Source organism: Ambystoma mexicanum, chromosome 11 (assembly GCF_040938575.1).
Source record: "Ambystoma mexicanum isolate Mex_15411 chromosome 11, UKY_AmexF1_1, whole genome shotgun sequence".
In the NCBI taxonomy this organism is placed as follows: Eukaryota; Metazoa; Chordata; class Amphibia; order Caudata; family Ambystomatidae; genus Ambystoma; species Ambystoma mexicanum.
In genome coordinates, this window is record NC_090934.1 from 641,590,435 (window position 1) to 641,609,904 (window position 19,470).

The following is a 19,470-nucleotide window of genomic DNA, read 5'->3' on the forward strand; positions in this document are numbered from 1 at the left end:
CTGAGCAGACATAGATATCACAAATTCTTTTAGACCTACTTTTTGATCGTTTAAAAAAAGTTGCTGGATGGATTTTCACCAAATTTACAAAAGCACGCTTTCAGGACTAAGCCTCTGCTCCTGCCGCTTATTTGGTGAAAATCCGTCCAGCGGTTTGGGCTGTAGGCGTGCGCAAAGTTTTTCCCCCATACAGTCTATGGGAAGATAATACATTTTGGAACCCCCCCTATAACTTCCTCCCCTGGACCAAACCTCACCAAACTTTGAAAAAAAATCAGAGTGGACGATATACTTTTTTTGCAAAGTTTGGTGTGGATTCATCCAGGGGGAGCAAAGTTATAAGCCGCCCAAAAAGTGCTCTTCCTATGGGATTAGCAACTCAACCATAACTACACAGCCACTACCGTGGCTGTGTTATATTACAGGGCCTGTGGCAGAGGCCCTGTAGTCATGGTTAAGTTGCTCAACTCATAGAAAGAGAGATTTTGGGGTGGCTTATAACTTTGGCGCCGTTTGACGAATCCTCACCAAACTTTGCAAAAAAGTATATAGCTACCTCAGAATAATCTTGCAAAGTTTGATGTTGTTTCGTCCAGGGGCGATGTCATTATTGATGTCATCTTTGATGTCATCAATGATGTCATGGGTGTTAGTCTTAGCAGTGCACGGTGGATGGGTGCCTTATTGTTGCTTAGCTTGCCATAACTGGCAAATTTCTGGAGGTTTTCGGTTTTACTTGTAACCATAACGTCACTTTAACGTTTTTTCACTGAATTTCATCGGTTTTTATTAGTGCGACTTAACCATAACGTCCCTTTAACAAAGTTTTTCTGTGAATATGTGTCTATCAAAAGTTGTTTTCTAAGGGGCATATACTATTGAATGCATAACTAGGGTGACATATTGAAAAACACATAGCATTTGAGCATTTGCTTCACTGTGTCTTTTAAGATAAACAAAAACAAGGTTATTGTTTCATTCTTTTTAGTGCTGCAATACGTCAATGGATATGTTTCATACTGTTTCGTTGCATTGTGTGCTCTAGGCAATAAGCCTGTTTACTTCCCCCCAAACAAGCATACTGCTGATTTTCCAATCATGCTCTCTGTGAATTATTCCTGAAGTATCCGCTAAGGGGAGTGCGACGCTGGACCTCCCTTTAAGGTTTCTATGGCAACAGCGGGGAGTAGAGTAGTCCAGGCAAAGTGCTTGCCGAGGCAGGTGTCGTATTGCACAGCTCTCCAGAAGCTGCCGGATTCTGCGAGCCGCCGCACGCCCTGGCATTCTCTCACTGCAGCATCCCGGCCCCCATGTTTTGTGAATGGGTTCTGTGAAGCTCAAGTGAATGAAGATGGTTCACCATTCAGGGTCTTTTCAGTGTTTTAGGCAGCAAAAAGGTCAGTAGATCGCTTGTTTCCAGGCAGCAGCGGGAGCTGCAGCGTTAGGTCCGCATGCCCTTGCAGTGTTTCGTCTCAGCGTCGGTTAAGCGAGCAGCTGACGGCAATGTGCTTATATACTGCAGACGTTTGTCCTCAGCTGGTGTCTATCTGCTTTCTGCTGCCTGCCTGTATCTGCCGGTGACACCTTACCGAGACATAGCATACATGTAAAATGTAGAGCGGGATGATTTCATGTGGCCACTCCTTTAAGCACTGCAATTATATAGTTATCGAATGACCTTTTCCATGTAGCCGGAATCTTGAGACGCTGTCGGCTCAAGCGCGGGATACGCGCGTCTCACTGTGGCGAGATGTTGTCAGCACTGCAGACCTGGTGCAGATGGATGGATGCTGCCAAAAGTTCGAGATGGCTACTCTGCGGTAGAGATGATTTGCAGCACTACTTTAGGGACGTGTGCGCGAGGTGTAGCCGCCGTGTGGGGCTTTCCCCGAGCAAGCACCCAAGTCCAATGCAGCATTTCTAGAGCTTGCGGCCAGGGTTGTTTGTGAATTTGTTAGTGAAAATATTCCGTCAACACCGTCACAATGGCATTTTTTTATTGCTGCGGTGGCTTTTTCTCTTTGTCAGACGTTGTGTTGTGTAGAATGCTTGATTCTGTTTCAAGCACGTGGATTCTGCTAGGATGGGGACGTCATGCATGCATTCTCTGTTAATAGATTTCCGATGTTTTTGCACGTGTGTCCGTATGCACATGTGATCTGTGGTTGCAAAATGTGTGAATCGGTGATTGTTCCACTAATTTTCTCATTCTCGTTATGTAGACATTTGTTTTGAGTGTGTACTGTAATACATGTTCTCCTGCCGCCCATCCTCGAATTGAAAAGCTGCTTGTTGTCTCTTCCTTTTTGAAATACACGCCACTCCTTGTGCACTGTCCTCCCTTTACCTACTGAGCTCCCCTCCCACCAAACGTCATCCCTCCCATAGAACAGACAATGCTTTGGCCAATGGTTTGCAGCAAACTTGCATTGTAGTGGTACACTAAGGAACCGCACTGCAGAGCACATTGCATTTATGGTGACTCTTCCCCTGCAGCAAATGATCAGGATGTGTTGTTTTTAAAGTGCTTTCCTTCGCCAAAGTCCTCTTCAGGGAACATATTACACACAATTATCACCCAATCGAAGCGGCTGCTAATTTATTGACTTTGGATGGATGAAAGGCTGAGTTGGCCTTTCCGGGATTTGAAACTGCGACCTGCAGATCACACGCAGCTCGCAGGATTGAGCGCTCAACCTGCTGAGCTATCTTATCTGAAGTAATGCGGCCATGCATCGATGAGCATTATAAGAGTATTGGTCGATTTTAATAGGGGTCATCTGCAATCTGATTTTCCTAATTGCATGCAAGGTCTCGTGTCCGAACTCAAGTGCAACAATTATATGACGTCTGTACTCACCTGATCATAGTTACATTTGACGGGTACTAAAACAAGGAAATGTGCAACCATGCGGTTTCCCACTATCCACCTAACAAACTGAATGCCTGAAGAAGCAACACTTACATAGGTGATCCCTCTAAACAAAAGCTAGAGGTCCCTCTCTTCCATAAATGTTACATGACCTGTCTTTCTTGGCATGATTGAATGTTAGCTTCTCCTCTCAAAATTCATACATTATTGCAAAGCCAATGGAAATCCCAGAGAAAACATTTGTTGAACAAACCATGAGGTTACAAAGGTACATTTCAAATGTTATCCAAGATGACATCAGCCATGATATCACCAATACAATTATAAAAGAGCCCACATAACATCAATGCTGCTTGCCCCATTATATGTTCAGAGGTGTAACACAAAATGAGGAGGCCCCAATGAGGTGCCCCCTAACTCCTTGTATAAGTATATTCTGTGCCACAGGCTTTCGGCTGGCCTCAGCTCTCATGCCTAATGAACATGATGATCATGCTACCATAGCGGCGTGACGCGGACTATATTAGCTGATGACATCTTACACCTAACATAGAAGCACAGGGTGTGGTGTCTGGTCCCTGGCACTCAAATGTCCCTGCCACCATTGTGAGTGGCCAGTAACATTATTATCCACATGGCAGTAATGGAGGCAGCTTTCAATGCCATCGGTCGGGTGGGTCCGGAGGGTTTACTGACATTGTAAATGATTCAAAGTTAGTAGCAGCAGGTGGATATCTTTGGTGTAGGGGCATGAGCATCTTCCACGAATGAGTGTGAGGACGTATAGCAAGCTGTGTTAAATGATGTAGGGGAAATTGGGTGTTTCTTCCAATTAACCTTTAAAAGAATCATCTGGTGAAATAGTGAACTTTACAGCATATTTTTTGAGAAAAATTGGTTCAAAAGTCACACAATTTGCAGTCGGTCCTCTAGGGTAATGCATGAAAAAGCAAGTAGATGCAGTGTCAGCAATGGTACACAGCAGCATCTCAGAATATTTTCATGATGTCTGAGGTCACAACTATGCCAGCATTTCAATTTTAAGTCATTTCTATGCAGATGCATTCCCAGTGTAAATTATTTAATGAAGCTGAGTCCATAATACATGTCATCCTTCCTAGTGCAAAGCACTTTGGTTTTGTGGCCACAATCATACCATTATGGGAATGGCAAATTATATTTACAAAGTTGCCAGCACAACTTTGGCTTGTATGTTCACTGTAAATCTCATAGATGAATGAAGCTTCAGCCACACTCAATTGCAACATTCTCAATATACCCCAAACATATCCCTACACACAAACATCACTCAATAAATCAGAAGCAAGAAGCAAGGACCTGTGCTGATTTAAACTAAGCCAGTACAGGAAGGAAAGAACCAGATGACAGAAAACCTCTATTATCGTCCCAATCTATAAAAAGGGCGATCGTACCAATCCGCAGAATTATTGGCCCATAGCGTTGTTAGACGCCCCGGGAAAATTATTTTCAAAACTAATTCTGCACCACTTTAATGCATACACAAAGGCAACTAATTTAAGAAATCCACAACAGACTGGGTTTGTTGCTGGTTTGCGAACAAATATCAATCTTCTCTTTCTTAATGCTATTAAGCACCAATGCCATACAACTAGTCAGTCAGGTTTTTTTTGCATTCGTGGATTTACACGCAGTGTTTGATTCAATCTTCTGCGTACTTCAAATGGCAAAATTAAAAAGAGATGGATGCCCCCCTTCCCTTCATGATATCATCCACGCTTTCCATTCGGACACCTCTATTCATATCCGTCTTACTTTGGAATGTTTACTATCATCTCCAATTTTGACAGCACATGGCCTTAAACAGGGGTGCCTATTGGCATCTGCGATTTTTAATTACTTTATTCAAGATCTCCAACAGTCCTTTTGTGAACATAGCAGCTGACTCGCCTATTTTAAATGGCAAGCCCATTACAAATTTAATGTACGCAGATGACTTGTGCTTATCTCCAAAACTCTAGTAGGGCTGCAAAAGTTGCTTACGATATTCAATTTGAATTTGGAGTTGAATCAATTAAAAAATAATACAAACAAAACGCAAATAGTAACCTATTAAGCTTTTAAAAATAATCGTAACGCGTACACTTGGTCTATTAATCAGTCAAAACTAGAGCTAGTCAAGAAGTATATATATCTGGGAATGACCTTTGAGGGCATTGCTAACCCAAAGGGGCATGAAGAGAGCATGGAGCAGAAGCTAAACACGGCCATATCACAGGCTAAGATCTTATCATATCGATATGGCAAGTTCACTCTAAAACCCGCAATCCTTTATTGGAATCAAAAAACAATCCCCTCTATTCTTTATGGAGTAGAAACACTACCAATTTGGCAACCCCAAAAATTTGACAGAATAGAAGCAAAATTCTGGAGATGTATTCATATGCCACAGTGTGTGTCTGGCCCGTGGCTGCGATATGAATTGAGCCTGATTTCCCTCCATGCTCTATCATTGGCGTCTTTCTGAATTATTCCGCAAGTGTCTTATTTCAACTCAGTCTATTAACATGCTAAAACTGATTTCGACTTATATGTTTACTTCGTGTCACAAATTTGCATTAATGTGGGTGCATAAAGTGTATACTATTCTTGCAGATTCATGTATATCAATTGACATGTTGGTCACAAATCCTGACAAGGCAAAGGCTCTAATTTATCGTTGTGATTTGATTGCCATGAGAGCACAATGTTTCAAATATAAACAAAACTGTAAACTCAGATTTTGACCTAAGAATGCTAAGATGATGGAATTCTACCTTTTAAAGTCTCCTTCAGTAGAGTTTCAAGCAGCCTTGTTAAGAGTGCGTTTTGACCTATAGTCCACCAGACAAGTACAAGTGAGACGGAAATTGATACCTAGCAAGTTGAAATTTTGTAGATTCTGTTTAAATCAAAATTCAGATGAATCCCTCGGACACCTTCTTTCTTATTACCCAGCTCTAATTAGTTTAAGAATAACTCACTTTGAACGTGTTGATCCAATCATAGGGCATCTGGAGCAGGATTCACGTTGTCTGTATCTCTTGTGCTCTGGCAAGATTGCAATACAGATGGTGAATGTTAATATTTTGAAGGCCTTGAAACGGGATAGTTACTGAGTCACCTGTGTTTTGATAAAAATATGGAATGGTTTTAGTTGTAACTGTATCTTGAATATGTTAACAGAGGAAACAAAACTTATCTTTGTGTTGTGGAAAAAAAGTAGTTTTCTTCAGTTATATTTTATGTTTTAAACATATGCTTTTTTCAATTATGTGATTTTATGTTCTGTTCGAAATTTTGTAAAATGTATATTGAAAAGTTGATTAATTTCAGCTAAGACAGTAAAAAGGCTTTCTCTGGCTATAGCTCAAGACTCTAGAGCCTCCTCCCGACAACACCAGATGCACCCCCTTGCTTTTACCTTTTAGGATGGAGCTCAAGAAACCGCTGTTCAAGGAATGACTTCTGCCAAACACCTAAATTCACACCCCCTCTACACTCAAATCTAAACTGAGATTGGGTGGTCTTTTCCCCCTCTGTTTCCTATTCTTGCTACTTGCAGTTTCATTGGTGCCAACCCCCATCTGTTAACTTCCCTCTCCCTTGTATTGCTCCTCTATGATTTGCTTCCCTCACTGTGTACCTCACTGTGTACCCCCCTTGACTTCTTAAGTGCTTCATTGCTTTCTAAAGTTAGACCCACACTCTAAAATACCCTAATAATTATAATAATAATAGTTTAACTTAAGAAGACAAAATATTATCTAACTACTAAAAAATAAAACAACATTTACTGCCTGATTCATGGAATTATTTGTGCTGAAAATGCAGATTTGCGCGCCTTTCTGCCCGAAAATCGCTGTTTAAAGTATGTGGATTTTCGGGCAGAAAGGCACGTAAATCTGCGTTTTCAGCGCAAATAATTCCATTAATCAGGCAGTTAATCTACTAATTTAGTTTGCCTATTTACTTCACCCACTATTAAAGTAACATTTGTCACTTTACCACCAAAATTCCTAAGCATGTATTGCTACTGCCACTATGTGCAAATACCCTTATAGACCTTGGGAGCTGTCATTGTCACTTGGGATAGTGACCCTTCCCCAACGTACTTCGCATAGGTTCATTATACCACATTAGTACCTGGCGAGGGTTAATGAGTGTGTTACAAGCAAGCTCATTGGTCCTCACTGGGGCATTACCCAGCTAACAAAGCTTCCTCACCGCTGCAGCTCCGGGGCTCCTACTGTGACTGCCCACCATGGAAAGGGAGAAGGGACTACATGCAATCCCTTCTCCCTGTTACATGCCGGCCATTTGTTTATTTTTTTTATTTTTTTATGTTCATTTCAATGACTGCCATGGAAAGGGAAAAGGTATACGTGTAGTCCCTTCTCCCTGATCCCCGGTGGCCATTCTTTTTACTTGTGCCATTTCTCAACTTGAGAAAAATTGCAATTAGTGGCCCAGTATGCCATGCCAGAGTACTAATGTCAATATAACCCTTGGAGGGGGGCATTACTGGTACGTTAATGCCCCTGGGGCTGGGTTAAATCCCTCACTTCGCTCAGGCTTCTAACTATGGCCCTGGGGGCATTACCCTACCAGTAATGCCCCCCCCTACTCGGGTTATATTGCCTAAATAAGGACCCTTCCTTCATTCTGTATGGTGGCATTAGTCAATTAGCTACGTATGGTGCAACATGTCAAGCTGAAAAAGGTAAGCATAGGAAAGGTGACTGGCCACAGACTGTGCTGGAAGGTGATCATGTTGGGGCAAGCAGCTGTCTGAAAGTAAGGCGTGGAGGAGCACACATTTAGTCAGATATGAGCAAAGGCTGTGCCATAGTGAAAGAACCAGATCGGAATTTACTTAGAGATCGATGGCAACTAGTGATTTTAAGGAGGGCCGTGAAAGCAATACTCTGTGATCGTTGCATATGTACATCAGGCGACTGTTACTTAGGTGTTGCAGTGTAAGAGTTGCATGTATCCACCTAGCCCAAACCCTTGTAGCTGGTATTTCAGGTGGCCAGACATTCTGCAGTTATGGCAGATAGTGTCAATGGGCTTGTAGTGCTAAATTATGTCCTGTAGATATTTGGCAAGTCCTTCTTTAAGTTATTTGCATTATAGGCAAACTCCCTAAATATGTATTGTGGCCTCAACTGGGAAGCAGAGACTGTTTTCCAAATAAACTGAGAACTTGAGATGGGTTGATTTTTCCTAAGACAAGGGCTTGTGTGGTCGCTACCCCCTTGTGCATATAGATCTGCTAATTGGCCCACTTTAATTGTGAGTTTATCTTCTTCAAACGAACAGAGAACTAGAACAAAAACAGCGGATCACCAAGGTCATGCCATTTTCCACTCCAGCTCTCATTCTAGCTCAGTTGTACCCCAAATGAGCGAGTAATATATTTTGAATAGGGCATGGTAAAGCTAAATGTCTTCTTCTCCTTGTCCCATTTACATGAGAACACTCTACTGCTGGCTAAACTGTACAGTTCTCCATTTCTATCGAGTTTGCTCTGTGCTTTAAACAAGAAAATAAAAATAAAATAATTCAAAAAACAGAAAACCATGCATTTCTGAACCCAAGCTACTATGCGTAATCATAGAAGGGTAGCTCCCAGCCTGCTGGCAATCACCGTAGATCTGAACACGCTTCCTCAGTCCTTCATTGGCCCCACCACGCGCCAGTTTAGTAGGGCAGACTTTAATGAATGCTTTTATGACCAGAATCCACTTCTCTTTCTAGTCATTCGTTTTTCAAAGCATGCTTCTTCCAGATGCTGACTCTCTGAAGATGTACCGCTAGCAAACACGTTTTCATCATTTGAGCTCAGTTATATTTTTTCCATGTGTTTACTATTCATATTGAAGGTATCTAATTCTACATTTATTTATTTATTGTTCACTTTTAGGCACTTATACAGGAAGCAAATACTGTTTCAAAACACCGACAGGGCAACATGGAGGGGATAGGGGATGATAGACAATAAGATTATAACAATGTTAACCAATTAAATATTTAAAATAAGAAGAGACAATGGGAAGACGAACCTACTACGCCGTGTGAGTGTTCAGAATGTGCACGTGCTGAGTGGGGAGAGGTATGGGATTGGTGCTGTGGTGCTCATGGAGAGAAGCAGGTGAAGTGCTATGAAGGTTCATTTCAATGTATCTAAACTTTCAGAAGAGTTTCACAACTTTCTATTTAGGAACATCGTTACTAAATTGTCTAAGATGTCTTTTGTTATACCAAAATGGTATTCTGTGCTTATGTTTTCCTAGATAATCGACTATAGCTCGCCTTTGTAACTTTATTACATTTTTCGGTTCTGGTTAATGGGTGTGTCACAAAATCGCATTGCCTGCCTTGTGTAGCTAATTACGTAGTCAATTAATGTTACTGACTATTGAGTTTATCAAAAACACATTTTGCGATAGAGAAAAGGAGGTGATGACTTTCTCAAAACTGGCAGTTCATTTGAATTGTTCCAACCTTCACTACGATCAAGCTGTGGTGAACCAAACTCCAATACATGGCATTGCATTCAATGCTTTATGCGGTCATTGAGATTTACACAAAAAGCACACACTTTTAAAGACCGCTTTGTTTCTGTAGTTCAGCTGTTTATTTAGCTGACTTCATTTTGGTAATGTGGGCCATCTCTCACTAATGGAATCCAACAGTATTATATGATGACCCTGCTGGCTTGGAGAACAAGTAATTCATCAGTGTTTTAATTTCTCCACTGCATTTCCTTGTATGATTCCTGTTCAGTCAGGATTTAGAGAAAGGGATACCTGCTTATGGAGATACTTGGCATCAGGTGATGATTGGCAAATTACTATGTACTTGTAACGTTCTATGGAGGCACTACCACTAAACGCATTGATCGATAATATTAGAGACTGTGAAATTGGCTTATATTATATATTTTAAATATTAGTGTCAATGTTTGATCACTAACATTGTACTGAAATGAAAAACATTAAAATGATGTTGGTTACTAATAGGAGTGAATTGTTTTGTAACTTGTTGTGCAGTTCATAAGGAAGGACCCATACAGTCCACCATCCCCCATGTTCTTCTCTTTATTCACTTATCAGACTTACCCAATTCTGCTGTTGTAAACACAGCACTTGCCACTTGCTGACTGCACTACCCCTGTTTATTGTTCCATTATTTATGTATTTATCATTATTTATCTGTTCTCCTCTGCTCCGCACTTTCCACTCTGCCCCTTCCATGCACTTTTCCCCTTTCCCTTTCCCATGCACTTGCACGTTCTCAATGTCACTGGGCCTAGTAAGATCGTTGTTTTGTTCTCCGCTGTTCCCCTCCCTTGCCTTGTCACGCTCTGAAACACTTGTGTACGAGCGTGTTACAAATAAAATATCATATGGCCCAAGAGACCACATTACCCCAGCCCTCAAGACGCTGCACTGGCTTCCAGTAGCCCGCAGGGTGACTTTTAAAACCATGTGCATCTCGCATCGAGCACTGCATAAAACAGGACCTCAATATCTTCAAGACAAGCTAAAACCCTACAACCCCCCACGCACCTTAAGATAAAGCTCAGCCGGCCTCCTAATCCTTCCGAAGACACACTCAATTAGGTTAGGTGGATCATCATTCTCAGCTGTCGCCCCCACGCTATGGAACACACTCCCACCCCACATCCGCCAGACTGAGGATTTAATGGCCTTTCGCAAACTGCTGAAAACCTGGCTCTTCCCCTAAAATCAACCTGTACCAAACCAACCCAAACAGACCAACAGCAACTCAATGACACCAATCCATCAAACCACCTGATGCAAGAAACTGGCAACTGACATCCCCCAATAATCTAGAAGGGCAAACAGAATTAAATTAATGGAGATCAAAGCAGTGAAATGATTAATAGGAGTAATAAGATTTAAACTCCCGAAATGAATAGAATGCATGCGGAGTGAACAAAGTGAATGACATAGACGAATTACTTAGAACAGGTAACTATATAGTTTGAATGAATGTGTGATTCAAATGAATATGTAGACCGGATGAGTGTATGGATTGGATGAACATGTTGAGTGGATGAGTGTGTAGAGCGGCTGGATGTGTAGAATAGACAAGCGTGTAGAGCGGATGAGCGCATAATACGGGGAAGCAAGTAGAACGCAGAAGCGCGTAAAACAGATGAATGTCCAGAACAGATGAGCATATACGGGATAAGTGTGTAGAAATGACGAGTATGTGAACCTGATGAGTATGTAGAGTACATTAATATGCACAACGCATAAATATGGAAGTGTGATGAGTGTGTAGAGCGGAGGAGTATATAGAATGCAGGAGTGTATAGAGCGGAGGAGTGTATAGAGCGTGACCGAAATATATGGAACAGACTAGGATGCCTGGAGTGGATAGGAGTGCAAGGAACGGACGTATATAGTATGATTTGGAATGCAGAGAATTTCTGAAAGGATATATAACCCATCGTTTCCCACCACCACGCTTACTCTCTCCTTACATCACCATTCAACTAGAACACAGTGATACTATGACACCATTCGGTGTAACTGTTCTCATACCAACACTCGCCGCTCACTCCACATCATTCTAAGTAATTACTGCTGGTAACACACCCCCAGCCACGTGTTCTCCTCAGGCCTAACGCAGCCACATTCGTTCTGGATAATTCCTACCAGAACGAACACATACTCCTGACCTCACAACCAGCACACCTACCGCTAGAATGCAGCTATTGCACAGATACCGCATGAGCTGCACACATACCCGGTGCCCACACGCACCCTTTTGACTCTCTCTTCTCTCTCTACTGATATGAACTTCGGTTCCCAAGGGCGTTCAACCTACCAGTGCCTTCAGACCATACCAATGGTATATAAGGCGCTATATAAATGCAAGTTAACAATATCGTATAATTTCACTGATTTTTGTAGTCAACAGGTAATGCACAGAGAGCAATGTAACACACACTCATGATTGGTTTGTTGGCCAATTTCACCAGTTTAAAAAACATCTAGTCACATGTTTTTTTTTTTTAAAAGTTGCCTTACTTAGATGACAGGGGAAAATGATAATTCTGTACTAAATATTTGATGAAGGGCTTTCCATCACACTATCTTTCAACACTTCACTCTTTCGAATTGTATAATGTGCAAGACCTTTGATAGGGATCTGATATGAAGCAAGTTCCGTTTGTGGTAATAGTGAATAACATATTGTTCAATATATCAAACTGCAAATAAGGAAACTGTATTTTCTAGGCACTAACATGGAGCTAGTTGAGATATTCCAACCTTGCTGAAGGACCCTCTTCTGTCCCATGATTTTCACCTGAATTTAAGGTGCTCTGGTCTAAAATCAGGGACGTCATTTCACCAAAATGCCAGGGGTAGCGGAAGTGACATCACACGACCTTTGACCTCTGATGACATCACAGGAAGTGATTCCATTTTACCCCACCCAAAAGTGATATTGCAGGAAGTGATGGAACTCGACCTTTAAATCCTTGACAAAACAGGAAGTGGCATCACATAGTAGACTACGAAAAATATGGTTAAGATATCACTATAATGTGATGTACATTTCATACAAGAATGGATCACCATACGTATCATTAGGTCCAGTGTGTATTGACCCCATATTACCAAATTACTGTGAATGCAAGTAGACATCCATGGCCAAATGATAATGATGTGTTAATATATAGCACTTACGCTTAAGCACTTTATATAGAAAAAGTATACACCCAATATCACCCAACCTGTGTAGGTACACATTTATCAACCTCAGAAGGATCAAAGGCTTAATTGAGGTGTTTAAGAACAGACTAAATCAGTGACTCACCTTTAATGAGTCTAGCAATTATTGTATAGAATTCCAGACAAACATTTTTTGGTATTCCTATTCTTTCTTATTTAGGGTCAGTGATGAAAGTGTTAGACTTGTGGTACCTAACTACCCTGACATGCTTGTATCCGTTGACGCACTAACCTGAAGCTCTACTTGCACCCATTACCAGGCTATTTGAATTTGCTTCTTTCTCCTTGCAATGTAATGTTCCTGGTGCCTGTATATTATTACTCTGTATATTATTATCTTATATCCTCTCAAGAATACCTGCACCTGTAAAACTTTGTTTCTGCACCTAGATCCTGCCATGTATATATCTGCCTACTGTAACCTGTCTGATGTTGCTGTACTGTCTTCTTACCATGTACCTGTAACTAAGTTGAGCATATTCCTGTCATTTGCGCCCTGACGCCCCAGGGTCTGGCACTCGCTACAAATAATAAACTAAAACTAAACCCCTGTTCTTTTTTTTAAGAGGCCTGAACAAGAAAGCCAGACACTCCAGTAGTAAAGAGCAACATGGTGCTGGCCACAGCCCAGGAGATTGCATTGCACAAAAAAAGAAAAAAAAGAAAAGGAAAAAAAGACACTTTCTTTTTTCATTTTTTTTTAGGGGTAGCAAGGGAGACCACAGGGGTAGCAAGGGAGACCTGTGAGGTCGTATTTGCGACCTCTGGCGACACCTAAATGACGTTCCTGTCTAACATCCACGTCCCTATTTACAACATTGTTGTTTTGAGATGAATTTGTTTGCATGTAGGTTTTCATTTTTACATCTTCTGAACAACTAAATAGAATGTTTCTGTAGTGTATTTTTATTTCTCCCAGTGCACTCTCCGACTCCTCATTATGCATCTTCAGACTGTTCCCTGTGAGAACCCCTCTTCCTTCCCTTCTTGCCTCCCTGTTCAACATCCCGTCTTTCCATTCCGTTATAGGGTAATCCCCTGCTGCTTTATGGCTGTTACAAAGTGTTTTGTGACATTGTAAATAGAGAAATTTAAAACAATAATGGCAATATCATGAAATACAAGCATGTAAGTAAGTTGGTCGATGAGAGTGCGATAAGTAATTTCTTTCCACAACTGAATTATTGGGCGAAAATATATTAATTTATATAGATACGTTTTAAAATCATATTTTAAAAATAGACTTCTTAATAGATTGAATTGAAGATACTGGGCCTCATCATGAGTCAGGCGGAATGGGTTAACTGGGTCTGCTAATGGATGTGGACCCGTTATTCCCATTCTGCCTGATTACGAGGTACCCTCGCGGGACCTGGTAAGGACGCCTGGTAAAACCAGGCGTCGTTACCGGGTCCCGGGAGGGTACCAGGGAGCTAACAACGGGCCGGTCGTAATCAGCCCGTTGTTAGCTTGCTGCACCCATTCCCATTGAGCCCTATGGGGGCTCCAATGGGAATGGGGAAGTTCTGGGCCGAGTTCCCTGAGGGAGGAATTTCCAGGCCCTCCTAACTTGGAATGGCCCGGCAATTCCCCATTCAGGGAACCCGGACCCGGTTTTGGAGGCAGCCATTCCGCCAATAGCGGCATGGCTACCGCCAAAGCCGTAATGAGGCCCACTGTCTCGCAAAAATGTAACAGATTACCTCCTGGGGAAATGGCACTGATTTAACTCCCAACTCACTCAAAGAATCTCTTGCCTGAATAGGCTTGTATTCATATATTGTGAGGTTTCATGTAGAGTAGTATTGGGGCATTCAAGACCGTTAATAACATATGATGTCAGAAGCTTAACATGCGGGGTATACCAGAACATGTGGTGCTTCTACGAGGTACACAGTTGCATTATTGGTCCATTTGAAAATGATCTTGATTTGACAGTCAAAACCTATTGCCTTCCTTAATTGTTTTCTACATGCTGGGAACAGGCCAATGACAACCTTTTAACAGTTGCTTTTGACATAGTACTAGAGTCTTGATGAAAATTCATGTTGTTGTGTGATTACCTAACAGTGCATCAAGCAAAGAAACAAAGGTTGTGTCCTTCAAAAATAATTGGAAAACTAAATTGTTTCTGAATTAGTGATGGTGACAACACAGTATTACCTCCTCATCTGTCTTTCTCTGCACAGTCCTTACATTATGTGAATGTGTGGGTTAAGGAAGACCTGTACTTGAATTAATGAAGATTTCCAGTATTTTATTATCCATTACCTCCTTGTCAGTCTTCCTCATCACAGTACTTGGTGAGAGTAAGAACTACAACCAGAAAGTACTAGACTTTGCATAAGGACGATTACCTGTAAGCATTCAGACCAATAACTAGCGCTCCCCAATACATACTAGTCCCTCCTCGGGCATTGCATATGTGTCTCCATGTGCTGATTACCCTTTAGATCATTAAAGAGTTTGGGTCTTCTTTGTGCTTTGTTCCCCACATAGAACATTGTACATACGCACAACTGTGACGGCAAGGTTCTAGTGTGAATCTCAGGAATCTTCTCTCTAGTGTAGATGTTGCCTTTAACTTTAACTGCCGAAGTTGTTGTACTTACAGTAGCAATATACCTGTGTTCTGGCTTCCTTCAAATCTGGGCTACAATTACACATTTGCAGGCACCTGTCTAGGGTGCGACCAGTAGTTACCACAAGTTATCACTAGTTTGACCCCAGAGGCACGGCGAAGACCATGTAAAAGTGTGCATCTTCTGCTCTTACATGCGCACCTGAGTCTGCACAGACACACACTCACAAACATACGTTATCACTCTCTGTGCTCTTTCTCTGTCTCACTTCTCCTTTACTATTCACACCCGCATTCTAGAAAATGGGCCTCATTACAACGAAGGCAGCCACGGAATGAACGGTGTCGGTAAAGGACCAACACCGTTCATTCCGGGCTGCCACATTATGAGGTCTGCAGCGGGTCCCACTCTGGATTCCTGGCCAGACCAGACGTGCTGAGCGGGACCCGCCAGCAGACTAAGATGCTAACAATGGGCCCGTCATTAACAGGCCTGTTGTTAGCATCCTCCCCATTCCCATTGATCCATTTGAAGGCTGAAATAGGAATGGGGATGTACCGGGTCTCGGTCCCAAGAATGGGAATTACCGGGCCCACCAAAGTCGGCATGGCCCAGTAATTCCTTATTTCTGGAACCCAGACCCGGTACCCGGTTTGGGGGTAGCCATGCCACTAAAAACGGCATGGCTATCTCAAAAATCGTATTGAGGCCCCGTGTCCTTTCATTTGAAGTTGCCTAATCAATTCAGAGTTATTCTGTGATATCAAATGCAGCATATCGCCAGCCCATATGAATAGGATAAGTACATTTGATAAGTTGTTTCTTGGTCTATTGCGCATTTATAAACCAACGTTTCTTGAAATATCATTTGTTTTCATTTTTTGTGTAGCTCATTCATAACAGAACATAACAGGTGAATATAGACATTCCTTAAGATGTATCATCTATAGCAATTGCTTGCATTCATTCTGATGTTTTAGGGCACGAGTCGCAAGTCATGCAGAAGCTTGGCAGTAACAAACTAACTGCTGGTTGATTCTTTCCCCCAGTATTTTCAGCATGAAGACACCTTTATTTCCACAGAGGAGTACTGCATGCAGACACAGGGTGGAACTGTGAGTATAGGAGAATTGTAGCAATCATTGCCATGCTTATCTTTGTGTCGTGGTGATTAACTGGCACCTAGATGGGCACCGGCCAAGTAGGACGATGGCAGGATCCTGCCCTTCAACCCACGTGGATTTCGGGTGAGCATGACCAGTGACAGGCTCGAAATGACCCCTCCTGCCAATGTTTTTATTTTCACACCTGTTTTGGTCGTGCACGGTGAAGCAGAAGCAGGTCTCCCACATCTACACTGGCCATGCATGTTTATATTTTGGGTATTGAAGTGCAAGCAGGTATACCAGAGCCCTGTCTTGATTGCCATTTCCCTGCACATTTCTCTAAAAAAGCAAGCCATGCAAGAGAAAAGAGCAGCCAAGGGGGAGAGTACTGCATAGCCCACTCCTTTGAAAATAAAAGATACATTCCAGGATATCCTTTGAACTCCCCTAACACTGGCACATTCTATTCTATTCTATTCTATTGGGTTTTTGTATAGCGCCAACTCGCCCGGAAGCCTCAGGGCACCCACGGAACAGACAAACATCGAACATAAAGATAGAATGAGGTGATATGGTTGCTTCAATCTTCCTAGTCTCTCCCCCCATTGAAGAGATAGGTCTTCAGTGCTTTCTAAAACTGTGCGACTGAACGAAGCAGTCTGAATTAAAGCTGGATCCTCCAAACCTTTTCATCCGGAAGCGTAGCTGTATCAGTAAGGTCTCTTTTTTGGATCGCAGTGTACATCGGAAAGACCGACTCCTAATCTGTGAAATATGGTAAATGAACTAAGGTAAATAGGAGCATCACCAGCCAAGCATTTATAAACCAGATTTAATGCCTTGAAATTAATTATTTTGTAGATAGGGAGCCAATGCAGCTCTCTGTGTGCAGGGGTAATATGATCTTGGCGCTTCAAGCCACATACGGCTCTAACCCCGCCGTTCTGGATAGTTTGGAGTCAAGTTACATTATTTTGTGAAGTTCCGACCAACAACCCACTGCAAAGATGAAGCCTAAAATTGATAGTGGCTGCTGTGATTAGTGCTCTATTTCCTTCTGACAAATATGGGCATATTTGCCAGAGGAGCTGGGTCATATAAGCACAGATGAAGAAGCTTAGATTAGACATGTGTTTTTTAAAATTCAAGTTTGAGTCAAACATGACCCCTAGAGTTTTCACATGGTCAGAGACCGGTATTGTAACGCCTCCAATTGAGAATGGTTTGTATTGCGCATCCAACTTCTTTTTACTTCTCATCTGTAAAAGATCAAGATTTTGGTCTTGGTGTCATTCAGTGAAAGTGAGGTCTCTGTCATCCATTTTTTGATAGCAGAAAAGGCCTTCCTTACCATCGATAGATCTTCATCGTATGGTCCAGTTAACTCCAGGATAATCTGGGTGTCATCCGCATTGTTTGCAAACTTCACTCCTAGGCTGTCCAAAGTATCAATCAGTGGTTTGAAGTATATATTGTAGAGCAGCGGCTACAAACAATAGCACTGAAGGATGGCACAACTAAGTTGAACTTGCTGTGATTTGAATTTCTTCTTAGCAATGCTTGCCCTTCTTGGTCCTAAGAAGGATTTAAACCAGTTCACAGCTAAATGTGAGCAGTTGCCTATGGTAGCTAGCCTATCTTCCATTATGTCGTGATTCACCAAAACAAAGGCGCCAGATAGGTGTAGCAATGGCAACATGGCCATAGCACCCTGATCTATGATGTTAGCTATGTGCAACTTAACTGTTTCAGTTCCATGCTTTTTCCTTAAACCCGATTGGCCTTTGGCCAGGCTTCCCTCCTGTTGTACAAAGTGTCATACTGAGTGCATGCAACTTTATCAATGACCTTCAACAATGTGGCACATTTGTGATAGGCCTATAATTGTCTTGGTTGTTTGGATTTAAGTTCTCCTTTTTTATCAGAGGAGAAATTGATGCCTCTTTGATGCAGTTTGGAATGGATCCTTCCTGGAAGTATCGATTAATGAATGTTACAACCAATGGGCCAACAGTGGAGAAATATTCTTTAAAATATGAAGCCAGGAAGATATCTCTGTTGCAGGATGTGGGTTTCATTTTGGCTACTATCTCTTAACTGTTGCTAAGTGAAAGGCAAATGTGCCAACAGTAATGTCTACCTTATGTTAACAGGTTCTGACTTGCATCCAGATTCTGATGTATTGTGTGTGTCGACTAAAACGCATGTCTGATGTTGGCTGATTTTCTTTGTGAACACATCATGACACCAGCCCTCATCAATGGTCACAGAGGGGTTGGGAACTATGCCCTTAAGTTCATTCAAAATTAGGAATATTAGGAAGGGCATATCTCTGTTGCAGGATGTGGGTTTCATTTTGGCTACTATCTCTTAACTGTTGCTAAGTGAAAGGCAAATGTGCCAACAGTAATGTCTACCTTATGTTAACAGGTTCTGACTTGCATCCAGATTCTGATGTATTGTGTGTGTCGACTAAAACGCATGTCTGATGTTGGCTGATTTTCTTTGTGAACACATCATGACACCAGCCCTCATCAATGGTCACAGAGGGGTTGGGAACTATGCCCTTAAGTTCATTCAAAATTAGGAACAACTCTCTAGAGCTGGATTTTGCTCCCATGATTCGTTCTTTAACGTTTTTTGATAGATTTTGGCTCTCTTTTTCTAAGTTGCCAGAGAGGAGTCTGAGGGATTTATCCTCCACCTTCTCTTTGCCATACGCTTGAATTTTCTAGCTGCAATAACTTCCTCGGAGAACTACTGATTTATTATTGGTTAGGTTTATGAGCTAACCTTGAGGGAGCCAGTTCCTCAAAGGTGTCATTCAGAGTGGTACAGAGTTGTGCAAGATAACATTCCAGGGTGCCTTGCTCATCCAGAACGATTAGCCTGGTTGTTTAGTAGTTTCAAATGGCTTGAGGGACATATTATGAGTACATCTCAGGAGGGTGGGTTTAAAAGTTGCATGTACCCGTGTGCATGATGTTTTGGGGGTCATAATATACAACTGTATAGTGTTGTGATCAGACGAACAACAGGTTTGGACAGACAAAGGGGAAACTACTAGGTTTCTGGATAGTTTCAGTATAAGGTGTTACCGCATTGGTGAACTG

General features: G+C 41.9%; 1 protein-coding gene across 1 annotated transcript in view; it reads left to right on the forward strand.

The window, feature by feature from the left end:
* Positions 1-1,212: 1,212 nt before the first annotated feature.
* The window catches only part of ANO3 (anoctamin 3), a 2,087,603-nt gene continuing 2,069,345 nt past the window's right edge, over positions 1,213-19,470 (forward strand). The window contains exon 1 of the mRNA XM_069623502.1: positions 1,213-1,397. Within this exon, the coding sequence (XP_069479603.1) occupies positions 1,346-1,397 (52 nt within the window). The 5' untranslated portion in view covers positions 1,213-1,345. The remainder of the gene's footprint in view (positions 1,398-19,470) is intronic.